This window comes from Vigna angularis, chromosome 4, assembly GCF_016808095.1.
Source record: "Vigna angularis cultivar LongXiaoDou No.4 chromosome 4, ASM1680809v1, whole genome shotgun sequence".
Lineage (NCBI taxonomy): Eukaryota > Viridiplantae > Streptophyta > Magnoliopsida > Fabales > Fabaceae > Vigna > Vigna angularis.
This window is the reverse complement of record NC_068973.1, coordinates 28,411,425-28,427,795: the sequence shown is the minus strand read 5'-3', so window position 1 is coordinate 28,427,795 and position 16,371 is coordinate 28,411,425. Positions and strand designations below refer to the sequence as shown.

Below are 16,371 nucleotides of genomic sequence, written 5' to 3'. Positions count from 1 at the left end.
ATATATATATATATATATATATATATTAAATAATATATCGCGAATACTAATAAAATTATCAAAAATGTTGGTGAGATTTTTAATACTTTCTTTTTAATCTTTACTGTAAGTTAAGTTTATTAAAAAAAATATATTCATGAGTTTTCCCTTTTACAGTTCTGATTTTGAATGAATTGAAGTGACTATAGAAAGAGTGTGGGAAACAATTTGAAAAACTCTGAAGTGTACATTCAGAATGATTCATAAAATACCTAATGAAGGCAACTGGTATGTCTAGAATCATTTTTGCAAGGGCCTAATGTGAATATGCACAAAAGGTCAACTGGTAACGGAACAAAAAATTAAATTCATCACTGAAAAAATAAATTAAAAGGATAAAGTAACTCTTATTTTCCTTTTATAAAATATTACTTTTAAAGAAAGAATAGAGATGTATTCAATACAAGTTCCTACTCTCATAATCACACTTTAAAAACTCTTTTGTCACATAATCCCTTCACTCCTCACTCCAATTCTCATCCATCTCTCTTCCTTTCTCCTTTTCTCCTTTCTCCTTTGTGTATGTGTCACGTTTTCTTTTCGTTTCATGGTTTTCAGTTTTTAATTTCATTTTTGTTCCTGACTAGGTTTGTGTTGGATTGTGACAGGAATTGAAAATGTTATGTCTACATCAATTGAAATTTCTGGAGTTGTTTTAGCAGTATAAAATTTTGTCATCAGAAACCAAAAGTGAAACAGGATCCAGAGGTGGACCTCATTTGTCAGGTGAGCTCCACTGGATTATGTGTCTTTCTTTTATTTCATTGTTCTTTTTCAATCTGTTTAATTATTTTGTTTTCTTGAAAAAAAAAAAAAGTACTTTGTGGTAAGAGTGGAAAAAAGGGGTTCAGTTTAGGCCCTCTCCTCCCTCTGTTGGCCCCAAAATGGAGATCCATGAATAACAAAAGACTCATAAATTTTGGGAAAAAAATAATTTTACACATTTGCACATTCATCTCGTGTATTATTTTTCACTACCATATTAAAAAAAGAAAAAAATATTAAGTTGGTTTCTCCTGTTGCAGAATGGGTTGGTGTTACGTTTATTTTAATTTTCTTTTAAAATTTATTATATATAATAAAAAATATTTAATTGTATTTTATAATTTTTTAATTGATTAATTAATTTTATTAATTAGATAAATTAAAATAATTATTTTATATGTTAAATCACTTTTTTTTATCTATATTTATCTATAAAAAGTATTGTTTTTAGTAATTGACTGTTTTTTATGTAGACATTTTAATATCAATTTTATCTTTATTAATATAAATTATTTTACCAGTCAAATTTTGTATTCACTTTTTTATAATTATTTTTAAGAATATATTTTTCAAATTTTAATAATATTTTTATTTTATTAATAACTAATTTTGTATTATCATAATATAAAAGGAGAATGATATAAAAGTAGACGTACGTGTTTTTTTTAATAATTAATAATTAAATTTATTTTATAAGTATTTATGATTTAAATTATAATATTATTTTAAGTGATATAATAATTAATTTTTTAAATTATTTTTTATTTTAATTTTTAGTAAAAAGTATAGGTTATCATGTCGGACAAGACTAACACAATCGAGTGAATGGATTAAAACTATACTAACCTAATCTGTTTTAATGGGTTAACAAGCTGTCTACTCACTTTACAATCTATTTTTATTAATTTGATCAGGTTTGTTTAGGTATATGTTTCTTCTTTTGTTATTACTTTTTTTAAAGACTTTATTATATATGTTGATATAACTTTTAGATACAGGCAACTACATATACCTCACATTTTTTCACTAGTTTCTGCTTAATTTTGTAATTTTGTTTTTCATTATGGTGAATTGAACATGAGAAATTCTTTTTTATTTTGTTTGTCTAGAAACAGAGAGTGTGAAGGGATGAATAGAGGGAGTAACTTTATTCCAAATGGTATGGTGTCTAGTGAGACACCATTTGTTGCAAAAGTGCTTGACCCGAAGAGATGGTCAAAAGCCGAAGGAAGAACTAGAGACCTGCTTACACATATTCAGCCCAACCATACATCAGAAACATGTCGAAATGCTGTAGTATCTTACCTACGATCCCTCATCATGAACTCTGTCCCTTGCCAGGTAACAACCAACTCTTAATTCTTTCACTTTCACTCTCACATTTTTTTCCCTCTGCTTATAATTCATATCAATTAATTAATCACACTTTAACCTTTTTACGTTGCTCTAATCTTGCCTGTTTCTAATTATCTTTTCATATTCACCTTATAGATTCTTATGTTAAATGTAAATTATTCATTGAAATACCGTTTTTGTTGTATTAACATCATCTAAATTTCTCCTGTTAGAAACAGAAAATAATTTATTGAAATATTTGAGTGTGCTTAAATTTTAAAAAAAAAATCTAAATGTTTTACAAAACTTTGATGGTACTAAATACTTACTCATATAAGTGAAAAAGACTTAATTGTTTAGCTGTTTCTAGAAAAGAGTAGATTTGAAACATATTTTCATTGCATAATTGATAAACAAACCATTGTATTCTTTTTATGAAGGATTCTCTCTCACTAAATTCAGAATTAAGAGTTACTTGAATTCATGTATTTTAATGTTTGTGACTCATTAAAAATAAAAGTTATTTATTAATATACTTTGTTATTTTATTGATGATTATTCCACCAAATTATAGGTCTACATCACAAAGAAAAGACTAAGTACATAAAATATTTAAAAAAATTCATGGGTAATATAACAACAAACTTAAATGAATTCTTACATGGTGAGTATTGTGGATGTTTATTGCAAATAGTAAGATATCATATATGAAAAGTATGTCTATATAAAACTCTTTAATTGAAGTGTCTAGCATAGATAACTAAGATGACCATGATTGAAAGAGTTATGTTTATGTTTTGGGAACTAAAGTTGCTAAAAAAAGGAAAAGATATAAGAGAACTAAGATAGGAAAAGAAGAGTGGAAGTTATTTGTAAAGAGGTTCAATATGTTGGATACAAACAAAGTCGTACATCGGATAAAATATAAAATACACATGAATTTATATATATATATATATATATATATATATATATATATATATATATATATATATATATATATATATATATAAAAGATATATCTCTAAAAGATCTTTTGAAATGGTACCAAAAACAAAACCGTGAGGGATTCAAGTCTAGTGACAGGAAAAAAAACAGAAAAAATACAAAAATCTTTATGTGTATATAAACCTAATATCATTTTTTATTTTATCCTATGTTGTACTTTGTTTGTACCTATGGTGGGTGAAGTGAGAACATTCCTACTTATAAAGAAATCTTATGTGCTTTTAAGGTTGTCTGTGCCTAATGCTCGCGTAAAATGTTTTTCCTCTGGTACCGCTGCCACAGGTATTTCCATTTGGTTCCGTACCCTTGAAGACCTATATACCTGATGGGGACATTGATCTAACAGCGTTCTGTGATAATCATCATTCAGAAGACCGTCTGATCCAAGATATACAGCGTATTTTAGAGAGAGAAGAGAAGAATCAGGACGCGCAATTTCAAGTCAAAGAGGTTAAGTATATCGGGGCCAAGGTACGTGCTTCTTCATTTTTACGTATATTATCTCCATGCTAAATTCATGCACATCAATGCAATACTACAAGAGAAAAGGTACCGTTTAATAATTCTTTTATCAGCGTTCTTAGCTTCTGTATTTCTTATTGTTGTTTAATGGCAGGTGAAGATTATCAAGTGTTTAGTCGAAAACTTTGTAGTTGACATATCTTTCAACCAGATTGGTGGTTTGGGAACACTTTGTTTTATTGAGGAGGTGATTCGTTCTGACCGAAGTTCTCATCATTATTATTTTACTTTCAAACTTTTTGCAGAGATCTCTGACAAGTAAGTTTGTGTTCCAGGTAGACAATTTAATAAATCAGAATCACTTACTGAAGCGGAGTATTATATTGATAAAATCTTGGTGTTTCTATGAGAGCCGCATCCTGGGATCTTACCATGGACTTCTTTCAACCTATGCATTGGAAACTTTAGTCATATATGTATTTCATGTTTACAATAGTACATTTGCTGGACCACTTGAGGTGACAAACTTGTTTGCTTTGGGTAATTTCTATTTTGGTTGTCATAAAAAGAAAAAAAAAATTATGCTATTGGATTATGTATCGTTGTAGGTACTCTATCGATTTTTGGATTTCTTCAGCAAATTTGACTGGAGTAAGTATTGTCTCAGCTTGCGAGGTCCAGTGCCTATAAGTTCACTCCCTAATATGAAAGGTAAGTGAAAAAAAAAAATTCTTCTCTGTAATATTTGTGTTAATGTTGTATGCATTATGGCTGATTACCCAACATGACCTATTTTAAAATTATGATAGCTGAACCACCACGTAAGGATTGCCAAAGGTTGTTGCTGAACCACCAATTTCTTAATGCTTGTGAATCCATGTACGGCATTCTGTGTAGCAGCAAAGAATTAAAAGAGAAACCATTTGTTTCTAAATACATTAGTATTGTAGATCCTTTGCTTCCTAACAACAACATAGGAGGAAGCATTAGAAAAGGTAATTGTACTTCTTAACCCTGTCTCAGACATTTTTTTTTCTCAAGATATGTTTCTAGTGCAGTTGAAATATAGAATGTGCAGCTAGAAAGGGTAAAGAAAAATGAATGTTTGTGTACCTTAAATGTAGAAGGTGAATGATTTTTATGTGTATAATATATTCTTGAAATAATGTTCTCCTTCTAAATGTGGTATTTTGGCTGATAAATATATGGTTTCTCATAAATGAGACTTTGATAAGAGGAAATACATATCTATCTTAGCACATACTTTTAGATTATGATGGACAACATTTCACTGCATCGAAGTTATGGAAATTTTCAGATGCCCTTTTTAATGTTACAACTAAGAGCATTTTGAATGATTTTCTTTTTCATTTGCCTTTCTTCTATTTAAACAAGTCTCTTATATGATTGTTTGGCTATCTATAATATACTTTGCAGGAAACTTCTCTAGGATAAAAAGTGCAATTGCTTTAGGTGCAAAGCGAATCCAGAGGTTACTGGCTTGCCCAGAAGACAATGTAATAGCAGAATTTGATTTGTTTTTTAAGAATACATGGGAGAGAAACGGTAAAGGTTACTGGATCGATGCACTCACTTATAACCGTTACATAAGATACGGACATGTTACAACTACTGGTGAACATTATGGTATTTACAAAAATCTTTCTAATCTTTCAGAAGAATCGAAGCAAATGCTAGGACCCTCTGATGAACTTGCTGCTTCTCAAACTTTGAGATCAAAGCATGGCGGCGTTTTGACTGGTACAATGGCCTTTGATATGAAGCATACAAATACCATCAAGAATGCACTTGCTAATAGAGACAAAAGTGCTATATGTTCATCATATGAAGTTCGTGACACGCCTTACTTTCCCGGGTTTTATTCTAGTTCAGAATTTGGTCCTTTGTATAGTGAAGCTTCAACTAATCATTGCTACAGGGCCAGAGTTTCATCTGAAAATTATCAACCTTTTGGGCAGATTTCGTACGATTGGAGAAATGAATATGAAGATGACCCAGAATATTCTTCAAGTGGTTATTATTGCAAATTTGGGTTGGACGTCAATGATGAAACTGTCTGTCCGGTTGATGGGGCAATGCTGATGCAACAGGAAAAGTTTGGTTTTCCTTATTTCAATGAATACCTGCAAGCACCAGTGAATGTGAATCCGTGTGTACCTTTCCCACTACCCCACGTTTTAGCTTCTGGATACATGCATGAAAACTCATTTGGGATGTTTCGAGAAGATGCCTCTTCTTCAGAGTACTTTCCAGGCTACAATACGCCTCATTATCACAACACAGCTCCGTTTCCATTTGCAAGACCATTCTATGAGGGAGAGTTTACTGAACCATTTGATTATAGCCCACCAGTACCTCATCCAGATCATCAAAGACAAATGGATATTAACAAAGGTTCCAGCTCTGGTAATTCATCTTGGCAGACATGCGCTTCAAGCTACACGCCAAAAGTTTATGAGAACACTAGTACTGAAGCTATCAATTCAGATTTTAAAGCTCTTCAATTAGGTAAGAAACTGCTAAAGACTGCGCCTAACTCATCAATTCCTAATCTTGTTGGCCCTTCTAGTCCGAGTCAGAGAACCGTTGATGACCAACGTTTTCAACCGGTTGCAGATGGTTCCTCTGGACCATCATTTGAAGTTCCTACCATGTTCCCATTCTACAATCTTCCTACCGGGACTGAAACTACTTTTGCAGCCAGAAACAATGTGGGGATGATGCATGCTGGTTTAAGCAATCTTTATCCGCCAGAGTCGAATGCCAGTCATGATACAGCAGCTACTTCAGGGTACTTTGTGAATGAAGGTTATGATATACTGGATAGTGATTTTTTAAGCTATTGGTGGAATCTGCAATATGGAAGGTTTTGCAAGAATCAAATATCAAAGATACCTTTTCCTCCCTTTGCTACAGTGCCAATGCATTTAAGGGCACAATTTGCGGGGCACATGAAACCTCAGCGAGGTATCATGAACATGGAGCATCTTCAAACCCCGGTTCCTGTGATTCCATATGGAGATGTTTCTCCCTTATATGGGAATATTAATGAACGTGTTGGTTTTTGGCTTCCAAGAACTAGTGATGGGACTGGGACTTACTTTCCAAAGACAAATTTTTCAAGTTATTACGAGGTTAATATACTCACTACCCTTTCAGTTCTCAATGTACTATAGGTTGTGTTGTGTCTTGATGATAGCGGGAAATGTTGCTTGTTAGTTTTCTATTAAAATATTTTACAGAGCATAATATGGTTTTCATGTTTGAAGTCTCAGCCAAGGTTTTGCAAGAAAAATCGTCTTCCGCTAAGTCCATACATCCAAAATCCCAAATATGAAAAGAAGAATAACCATAGTGAAAGGGATAAGAATTTGCATTTGAGTTCAAAGGAAAGGTTTCCCAGCTATGGTCAGTTGCATGGAAAATTTGAGAAGCCAGGTAGGTGATTCTTTCATCCATCACCGATGTCTGGTACATTTTGCTGTTACCACCTTTTCCTCATCAACATTTTCTATATTATTGATACGATAAAAAATATAGGTCATGATTAATATAGGTACCTTGTGTTTCGTTGTCTTGGACCATTTCTCAGGTTCAAGTGAATCATCCCATCGAGGTGAAAGCTCAGAAAGAGGTACTAGTGAGGCAGAAAAACCAGGAACAGATTCTAAAAGCACTTCTAGACATGAGCCCTCATCATCAAATCACCTCTGGTAATGCTTTTATTGCTTTACTTTATGTGCTTATATGTTTAAGACCCCCTTTGCTAAATGGTAGATAAAATGGAATTAAATTTTAGTCTTGAATGGCAATAGAAGATATACTATATGGATTTTCATTGATGTCATTTTGTTTCCTTTCATAGGCATTACTATATAGAAAACGGTTGGCTACTAATTCAAACTTGTATAACTAACTAATCCCCAGTAACTCAGTTTGATATGTGCTTGATCAGCTCAATCAAATAAATAATTTTGCCTCATTTTTAGGCAGTTATCTTAAGTTTGAAGCTTTGCCAATCTGTATAGTGACATGTTAGTTGCTGACAAGACGTAACATGTCCCAACAGTAATAATGTCTAACAAGCTTTTGAAATTATTTACATTATATATACACACAAGGGAGGATGGAACAAAATAATATACCATATGAGCATAGGTTATAGCCAACAAATGTTGGTTAGGATCACGAGAATGTGGATTCTGATAGATTCATCAACAGATGTTTTATCTTACCATCTTATCAGAATTTTGTGTGATCAATTCAACAGGTTTCGACAAGAGGGAAAACGGATCAATAAACGGAGATGATGTTCTCTTTACAGGTGTGTGAGGGATTCAAGTAGCTGAGAAGAAAGTGATTTATCACATATTACCATCTTTGTCTGGGAGTCTTTTTTAGTACTAAAATTGCTATATATACATTTTATTCCTTGTGAGATGGTTATGAAAATTACTAAATAGACAATTTAGTCCTGCCTTGAAAATGTTATCATGAATGACTTGTTGTATAAAGACTAGTAGTTATTACTTATTGAAACGTTTTTATAAGCTAGTAATATACATTAGTAGTTATTTTACAAACCAACTACTTAAAAAGAAAACAACAGTCATCCCACTTCTTCAAAACCATCGTGGGAAGTAACTATGTGCACGGCAAAATTACCCCTTTGATGATCATCTATGCCTTAACCAAAATTTAAAGGCCTTATTTAGTAAGCGGTTTTCCTCCATTTTGCCAAACGTGACAAAAAGATTAGTACTTCCGACGGGTCACGCAAAGAGTACAAAGCCTTAGTTTCTCTTGGAACTGAAGACACTATGATTGGATAACCTTGCTCTCTACTCTGTATGACCTGCACAAATTTCACAAGAAATCTGTAACTTTCAACTATGCATATTGTGCAAGAAAAATATTCTGCTAGAGGTAATAGTTCCTTTTAATCACTTCAACATGACACGAACCATTTCCTTGACATTAGTCCTGCTATGGGAAATATAAATTTCTCTTATCTGTTACGTTGTAATGCATCTGATTGTACTAAGTAAAACTCAAGAGTGTTGCAGAAAAAGAAAGTGAAGTAGAGTAAGCCATACCTTAAAAGCATCTTCATCAGTTCTGTCATCGCCAATATACACAGGAAGGATATCATTGCAACTGCTTAATCCTAATGTGGCAAGAAAATATTCTACAGCATTTCCTTTGTTCCACTTTATAGAAGGCCTTATTTCCATAACCTACAAATAAACAGTATTCAGTGCGGAAGAGAAAACCAGTAGAATTGAATGATTCGTAAAGAGTTAGATTTAAAAATGCATATATAATCTGAATACCTTTTTACCCTCTGTCAAGCAAAATTGTGGATGCTTTTCAAGCACAGACTTCACTTTCTCTTCCAACAGACCATAATCCTGGATTTAAACATATTTAGCAAAAAACAAAAATATTGTTAATCATTGAGGAAGAGAGAAATGTTAAGAAAAAAATATTAGAAATTAAAGGTTACCTTTTCTTGGACCTGCCGGAAGTGTACAGAGACGCAGAATCCGTTGTCCTCAACCATTGCTCCTTTTATTTCCTCTACTTCATCCCTTAGTATTCTTAATATCTGTTAGCACAAACAATCAAAATCAAACATTTAGTTTTGTAGCCTAAGGGTTCGATTTGATTCTTCAACTTGCATAACATTTTCCAGAAACCTGGGCAAAACCATGAAATAGTCCTATATGATTTTGTAATTGTACTGACCTCTCGAATTGCTGGCAAATACTTTTTGGCAGGTTGAAAAGGAACTTCAGTGCACTACAAAATGAAAATACTTACTTTAACTAACTATTTAAGAGAGACATTATGTAAGAAAACACAAAGTATTGGTACTGTAACATATTTTTAAGTTTTTTGTTAACAGAGAATGATATAACATTTCACAAATGTTTAATTCTGAAAAGACTCAAAATCTATGAGGACAGAGTTGCTCACGCTCTTGTTAATGGCAATTTCAATATGTTCCCCTGCAGAGGATGTAATTGGCATTGATGGTGCCATTATGTCCATCCCATGGCTCCCAGCATAATACAAATTATTCAACTTCACGAAATCTTGTACCTAAACCATAAAATAAGGAGAATTAAGACCTATAATTAGAACTGGAGCATCAAATTGAATAATTGATCAACTAACCTTATCTCTACTTCTTCCACTAATTATTGCTGTTGGAAAATAAGAAGCAACTTCATGTACTGTAGCACGCATCTGTCATTTACATTATACACCTCATTCAATCAATTAAAATTTCTACAATTGGGTTTAATACATGAAATGGTTATATAATGTGGTTAATTACCTCTTCAGACATGAAAGCACGATCTGGATCATTTACAATTGGGGATAAGGTACCGTCGTAATCCAGAAAAAGGATGATCCTTTTCCCTGTGGCATTTTTCATCAACCTTTCAAATGAGTTCAATGCTGAAGGATGTCTTACCTAGTCAAACAAACAACTACCATAAGCAATGCATCAATAGACACAAACATCTCCATCAACTTTAGTACTCTAGTGTACATGCATATGTTGTTTTGTTCTGTTTGTCCTGAGAATTTCTTGTACATGTTTCTGTGTAAATGGTGTGTTGTGAGGGAACAAGAAAATAAGTTATTCAGAAAATAATTTTCATTTTTTAATTATAAAAATATTCTTATTTTAATGTTAAAAGGGAAGTAACTAAAGTCATTTCATGCTTTACTGGGTTCGTACTTACCATCCATGAATCATAACCAGACAAAATGTAGTTGGAATTGGCTTGGGAATGATCAATCAAATTCAGTGTGGTCCTTTGAATTAATGAATTTTCATGAACATCAATTGGGACGTCCTTTGCTTTGAAAATTGGTTGTGGTATCCATTTAGTACTATGTGATTGTGATGTTTGAAATCCCATAATCTCTTTTAACTGCATCAACTTCCTCTTGATAATCTAATATATACCACAAAATAAAATAAGAAATAACTGGTTAGATTTCTTCCTAAACAACATAGTGTCAACAAAAGAAAAACTAGGAAGGCATGTCTTAGATTTACCTTGAAAGTGACAAGGAGAAGAAATATATAATTCATATTTAGTTGAGATCAACACTAATTATTACTTCCAACTCTTACACAAGCTAATTTCCTGGAAAAAAAAATAGCAAAGATATAAATTCAAATCATAACATTAATTTTATCAATCATTAAACAAACAGGATGAATAAACAACATAAATACTTCAACATAATATGTCAATGATCAAGCATAAACAAATATTTTAATCATATTTTTTTCCCACTTGTGGTCCTTTATTAATCTTAGAACAAACAAAAATCTAAATAATCTATATTTGTTTATGGGCTCCAAGCCCAACTAATAATTCCTGCTGGCAAGGAAAAAGTTGGTAAAAATAAAGCTTAACTATCTGTGGGTCCCACTGTGAGAGTGAAATGATGATTGTGATCTACATGTAACAACAAACCATAACTATTAGTCTATTTCTTTCAACATTGTCCTAAATTTTATCCTATATTTTTAAAAGGTGGTTGGTAGTAAAATAACAAAAGAAAAAAAATATTTTTTATAATTAAAATATTATACTTAACTGATATCTTTTTGTTGCGCGAATACGAAAGCAGATTTTTTTTCATATATATTTGATTTGCATTTATTGTTACACTTGTTAATTGAAAATACATATTTTTGTTGCACTAAAAATGAATTTTAAGTATTATAAAAAGCTATGGATATTTTATTTTCAAACAGTATCTAAAACTACCTAAAATTTTAATAAGTATTTAATATCTTATATCTTAGTTGATGAGAAATCAAACTTCAGTTAATAATTTATAAATAAGATAGAACAGCTTTTGCAATGTTCTCCCAGAAGAGAAAAAAGAAATATGTTAAAATTTCTACACTTTTAACCAAACCAAAATTAAATAAATGACAGGTTCTAAGCAACGCACAAAAATACACACTTCTATTCTTTGATCTTTACAGTGTGTGCCTTTTTTAAAAGTTACCATCTATAATCAATTATATATAAAATAATCACACAGATTTAATTTAATAAACTCGTAATAGTTTATAAAATTATTTTTCATTTATCATGTCAAATTACTGTTATCAAGATTAAAATAATTTGATTTATAAAAAAAAGATTCTGAACACATCTAAGCATATTCAATTTTGACTAAAAGTCCATATACTTGAAATGTAACTTGCAAAAGAAAAAACATAACAAAGGTATAATAATTATGCTCTAGTCAAATGGTTCACATTCTTCATGGAATCAACTAACATGATTGTCCAACAAAATCATGACATGAACTGGTCTCAGACAAGATTAGTTATTGTATTTGGTTGCTAATATTTCTATCCTGTCAGAAAAAACTTCAAACTAAAACATAGATTTTATATAATCAAGTAGGTTGAGCCAGTGGACATAAGAAATTGAAGAAGAATTTATCAAAGTCATGGATTACTAATTATTTCAAGAAGTGCTTAAAATAGTTTTGATCTAGGAAGTCATTTTCAGCAATCAAGTTCCACAGCAACTTCAATAAGCAAAAAAGTATTGTGTCCATTTTCAATCATTCTGGAGAAACCATCAGCTAACAAATGCTTTCAGTGGGCCAAGCAACTAAAGAATAAAGTAGTTGCACAACATGGAGGTCATTTTCTGTATGTAAATTTTTTTATCTCTGGTTTAGACAGAAATGCATGAAAACAACACAAAAAAAACAAAAGGGCAATACATTATTGAAATACAAGATTTGACAAGTTGTCTTCATACAAAGACAAAGTTTGAAAGACTTTCATGGGTAGGGTAGGATATTAGTCTATTCTGACTCAGATGACAGTGACACAAGCTAAAAAAAAGTTAGGAATTTAGGCCTACATCATCGGAGTAACTGATCTATGTGTTGGTTAATGTTTTGGTTCCACTCAACTGCCCTTATCTCCTTCTAACTGAACCACTTCCTTTATTCCTACCTTCACTAATCCAATCAAGCTCTAATATAACACACACATACAACAATTTATATCAATAATCTCTCATACACTGTCACATGACAAACCAGTAGCTAGGCACATCATCTATTGCTAGTGGTTTCATAACGAGAGATTAACAGTAAGAAGATAAACTCTATGAGAGGGACTTGTTAAACAACTTCAATAAAATATAATATGCAAGAGAATACATAAGGCAATGCTTGCTGGGGGGAGTGAAATTACAACAAATATATGTTTGTTCTTCAAGTGCATTAAATAAGGTGAAATAAATTCTTGAACAAAATTGCTCCTTCAGATCATTGCAGATCATATAGGAGTGTAAAATGGTTTCCATTGAAAGAATATATAAGCTTTACCTGCCATTGAATGAACAAATCTTTAGCTTCATTGGGAATTGACAAATAGTTTAGACAAAAATTGGAGAATGACTTTTACTTTCCTTAGAAATAATTAAAACAATAAATTTTATCTATAGCTATATGGTTAAATCAGATAGAGTGTTTGATATTGAATTAAATGTCCATTCATAGAGTGTCTTTTGACAACATTTCATACCCACAGATTATTTTGTTTGTGATATATATATATATATATATATATATATATATATATATATATATATATATATATATATATATATATATATATATTTCTTTTCTATCAGACATGACTTTGTCCCTCAAATCTCAGAATAAACAAAAACATATTGGTTATCAAAACAGTTTGAACTCTGTTTTATCCTCTATCGAAAAGTGACAGACAAGGTTGGTGAATCTCTTATTAAATGAAATTAACCACATATTTCTGAACAGTCTTTTCTACCAATGAAAAAGAAATATAAGAAGCCAACATAACACTAAGAAAGAAAAGTGTAAACAAGTGTGATATACATCAACATTACACGTGTAACAACAAGAAAACACATACTTTTTTTATCTGTTAAAAAAAGAATAAAAGGATACTCTGAGAAAAATGACTCTTGACTTTTAAGGCCCAGAGTGTGAATCCAAATAAGAACTACCAAGAAGTTAATTTAATCATATACCGACAAAGAGATTTCACGTGTCGGTTAACACAACACAGAGGTTCAGAAACCAGGAAGTGTAAGTGTACCAGACATCCAAGTACGACAATCTGGTCAAATCTAAAGAAAACTATTGGTACCTAATGCTGAACACCATTACTTCTTCTCCAATAAACAAGTTTATAATCAATTAATTTAACAAATATAGTAAAAAAAAGGGACAAAATTTTAAACAGTTGGGTCAAACATATGAATTATGACAATTGTACACTTGTACCATATGTACTAGTTAATTATGCAGAAGTATATACTTTTAAGAATAAAAGAAGAATGAACTTATCTTTGACCTACAACCTAGCTAATCAGTAAATAAATACCTTTGTGCAGTATCACAGAGGCACATCAATGAAAATTCCAAATTATAGCTATAGATGTTGTACATATAACATACAAATGTTTTTTGTACTGTGTCACTAGAAATCATATTATTCCAATAAGTGCAGCAAAAGGTTGATTTTAATTCAATTGGTTTCAGCAAAAGCTTCCAACTTATATGTTTAAGGAAACATAAAAATAACTGAAGCAAAAACTCCATACTATTAATTCAAAGAGGAAATACCAATCTTTTGTACTGTAAAACTGTAAAAATAATTCATTTATTACACATCTAACTGTTATATGGTTTTTCGATGTATAAAAACATGAAAGAAGATCATTATATACAGTCTAGTATTTTTGCAATTTACATAAAATATATATATATATATATATATATATATATATATATATATTCAGCAATAGACTACAACTGTTATCCTTTAATTAAAAGGCAAAATACAAGTCAGGCATCCAAGATCTGTAGACTATTTAGTAGATTCAATGCACTTCTCCTGTTCTACAGAGGACAAAATCTAGCTCTTAAACATTTGAAGATTTTGTACAGAAATCTTGTTTTATTTTCTGTTTTCTGCTAACATGTTGATTTCACATACCCACAGACTCACACATATATTATATATTATTTATACATTGAAACAAGTTTTTCTCTTTCTTAAAATAAATGTAGTTGTCCTGGGTTAGTTGAGTGTTAAAGACTCTGACGCTTGTTGTAGCAGCTACATGCAATCGGTAATTCTACTTGTTTCTCATTTCATAGTGGAAAATGCTAGAAAAAGACTAAAATATAAAAAGAAAATTAGAAAAAAAAATACATAGAAGGATAATATTATACAGAAAAAAAATAAAGAAGAAAGTAAAAAGCAGAGGAAACCATGATAAGTTGACACGACAAATAAAACTGCATGAAGGGAGAGGTTTTTGTGAGCAAATTAAAGAAGTGTCCAAAACCAGACACAGAGACAAAACATTTTCTATGGACTAGTGACTTTTAACCGTTATCAAGGCACATGTCCTTTCATCCAATCTCTAGCTTACTACTCAGTTGGACCCTTTCTACTACAAAACTGAATTCCGTCGGACCGTGGGCCTAACTCAGTGCCACATGTACGGTACACAAATTGAGGCGGAAGAAAGCCCAAGAGCGCGTGGCAGCAACCTTCATGGACCCGGATGGGTTGTTTGGAGAAATACGAAAAGAGATAAAGAAAAATCCAAAAAACTGAATTCCAACCGCTTTTTTCGTTTCTCGTGCATAAATCCCTTTTTTCTTCTTCTACTTTTTCCCATGAAACCAAAAAACCATGATTATTATTAAATGTAGTGGAAAAAAAGAAAAAAATAATGAGATGGGAGCCGTGGCTAAAAGGGAATCGAAACAGAGCAAAAAATTAACATCCGATGAAGATGAAGATGAAGAATATGAGAAAAAGATACAAAGGTGAAGAATATAATCTCACCGACAGTTATTATTATTATTTTACAGAAACGACAGAGAATGGAATAGAATGGAAGCTTGGTTGAGGATACCACATAAGAAGGACATGCAATGAAGAAAATGGAAGATATTGGATGAGTAATGATATATGGAGAGGGGGACCAAGAGTAATAATGACATTATGTTATAATCGAAGCAAAAGCAATGGTTAAAGCAATAAATATGGCGATTCACAGACAGAATGGAAAATTGCAGAGAAACATGGATGATGATGATGATGATATATAAATTACTTAGTGAGAAGATAGAGTCTTACCAAGATTATGCAGTGGTTACTGTGATGCAAATAGTTGCTTTGTTGTGATCTCTGAGAAGAAGATAGCTAGAAAGAAGAGTTAGAATAAAGGGTGAAGGGGAGAGAGGAAGAGGAGAAGGAGAAGGTATATAAGAAGAGAGGTATTTATAGGAGGGGGTTTTGAGGACTATAGGGTTTGGTGAATGCCAAGTGCAAAGGGTGGGCCATGCAAAGGAGAGATTCCATTAACTGCTATTTTGAACTTGCATGATTTAGGGGTTCAAACATTAAACAATATGTTATGACTAATATAGTTCTAAATGGGTTGTTTTGACAAATTTAGTATTTTCTAAAACAGTCCTCTCTCAACACTTTTTTTTTTCTTAATTATGTCATACTTGTGTCTTCTAAATTTCTATTTTCCCTTTAATGTAAACAAAATCTATTTTTTTCTCTTCTTTTTTCTTTATTATTATATTTTTTTCCTTTTTTTTTTTACTTGCAAGCATGAAATTTAGGTGAAAATCTATTTATAAAGATAATTC

General features: G+C 31.4%; 2 protein-coding genes across 3 annotated transcripts; one reads left to right on the top strand and one right to left on the bottom strand.

The window, feature by feature from the left end:
• The first annotated feature begins 1,930 nt into the window (after positions 1-1,930).
• On the top strand, positions 1,931-7,981 carry LOC108330076 (uncharacterized). Of its 2 annotated transcripts, none has more exons than XM_052877203.1 (10): positions 1,931-2,145; positions 3,430-3,618; positions 3,764-3,856; positions 3,945-4,127; positions 4,218-4,320; positions 4,419-4,604; positions 5,047-6,764; positions 6,906-7,068; positions 7,223-7,343; positions 7,901-7,981. In XM_052877203.1, the coding sequence occupies exons 1-10, from the start codon at positions 1,933-1,935 to the stop codon at positions 7,938-7,940; spliced, it is 3,009 nt and encodes a 1,002-aa protein (XP_052733163.1). In that variant the 5' UTR covers positions 1,931-1,932; the 3' UTR covers positions 7,941-7,981. The 2 variants fall into 2 exon arrangements, with proteins under 2 accessions (XP_052733163.1, XP_052733161.1); XM_052877201.1 differs by having other exon boundaries at positions 6,900-7,068.
• Positions 7,982-8,018: 37 nt separating this feature from the next.
• Positions 8,019-15,950, bottom strand: LOC108330077 (probable trehalose-phosphate phosphatase C). Its single transcript, XM_017564548.2, has 11 exons — positions 15,848-15,950; positions 10,709-10,799; positions 10,389-10,604; positions 9,974-10,114; positions 9,811-9,882; positions 9,610-9,735; positions 9,379-9,432; positions 9,137-9,238; positions 8,964-9,041; positions 8,727-8,867; positions 8,019-8,485 (listed from the first exon to the last, which is right to left on the bottom strand). Exons 2-11 carry the CDS (start codon positions 10,742-10,744, stop codon positions 8,342-8,344), a joined length of 1,110 nt encoding a protein of 369 aa, XP_017420037.1. The 5' UTR covers positions 10,745-10,799; positions 15,848-15,950; the 3' UTR covers positions 8,019-8,341.
• Positions 15,951-16,371: the final 421 nt, after the last annotated feature.

Excerpts from the sequence above, each read along its gene's own strand:
- LOC108330076 (XM_052877201.1), top strand. The coding sequence starts at position 1,933 with ATGAATAGAGGGAGTAACTTTATTCCAAATGGTATGGTGTCTAGTGAG. Across the intron at positions 3,857-3,944 it reads CACTTTGTTTTATTGAGGAG|GTAGACAATTTAATAAATCA; the intron begins GTGATTCGTTCT and ends TTTGTGTTCCAG. Across the intron at positions 4,321-4,418 it reads TTCACTCCCTAATATGAAAG|CTGAACCACCACGTAAGGAT; the intron begins GTAAGTGAAAAA and ends AAATTATGATAG.
- LOC108330077 (XM_017564548.2), bottom strand. The coding sequence starts at position 10,744 with ATGAATTATATATTTCTTCTCCTTGTCACTTTCAAG. Across the intron at positions 10,115-10,388 it reads CTGGTTATGATTCATGGATG|GTAAGACATCCTTCAGCATT; the intron begins GTAAGTACGAAC and ends TTGTTTGACTAG. Across the intron at positions 8,486-8,726 it reads CTGATGAAGATGCTTTTAAG|GTCATACAGAGTAGAGAGCA; the intron begins GTATGGCTTACT and ends AAATTTGTGCAG.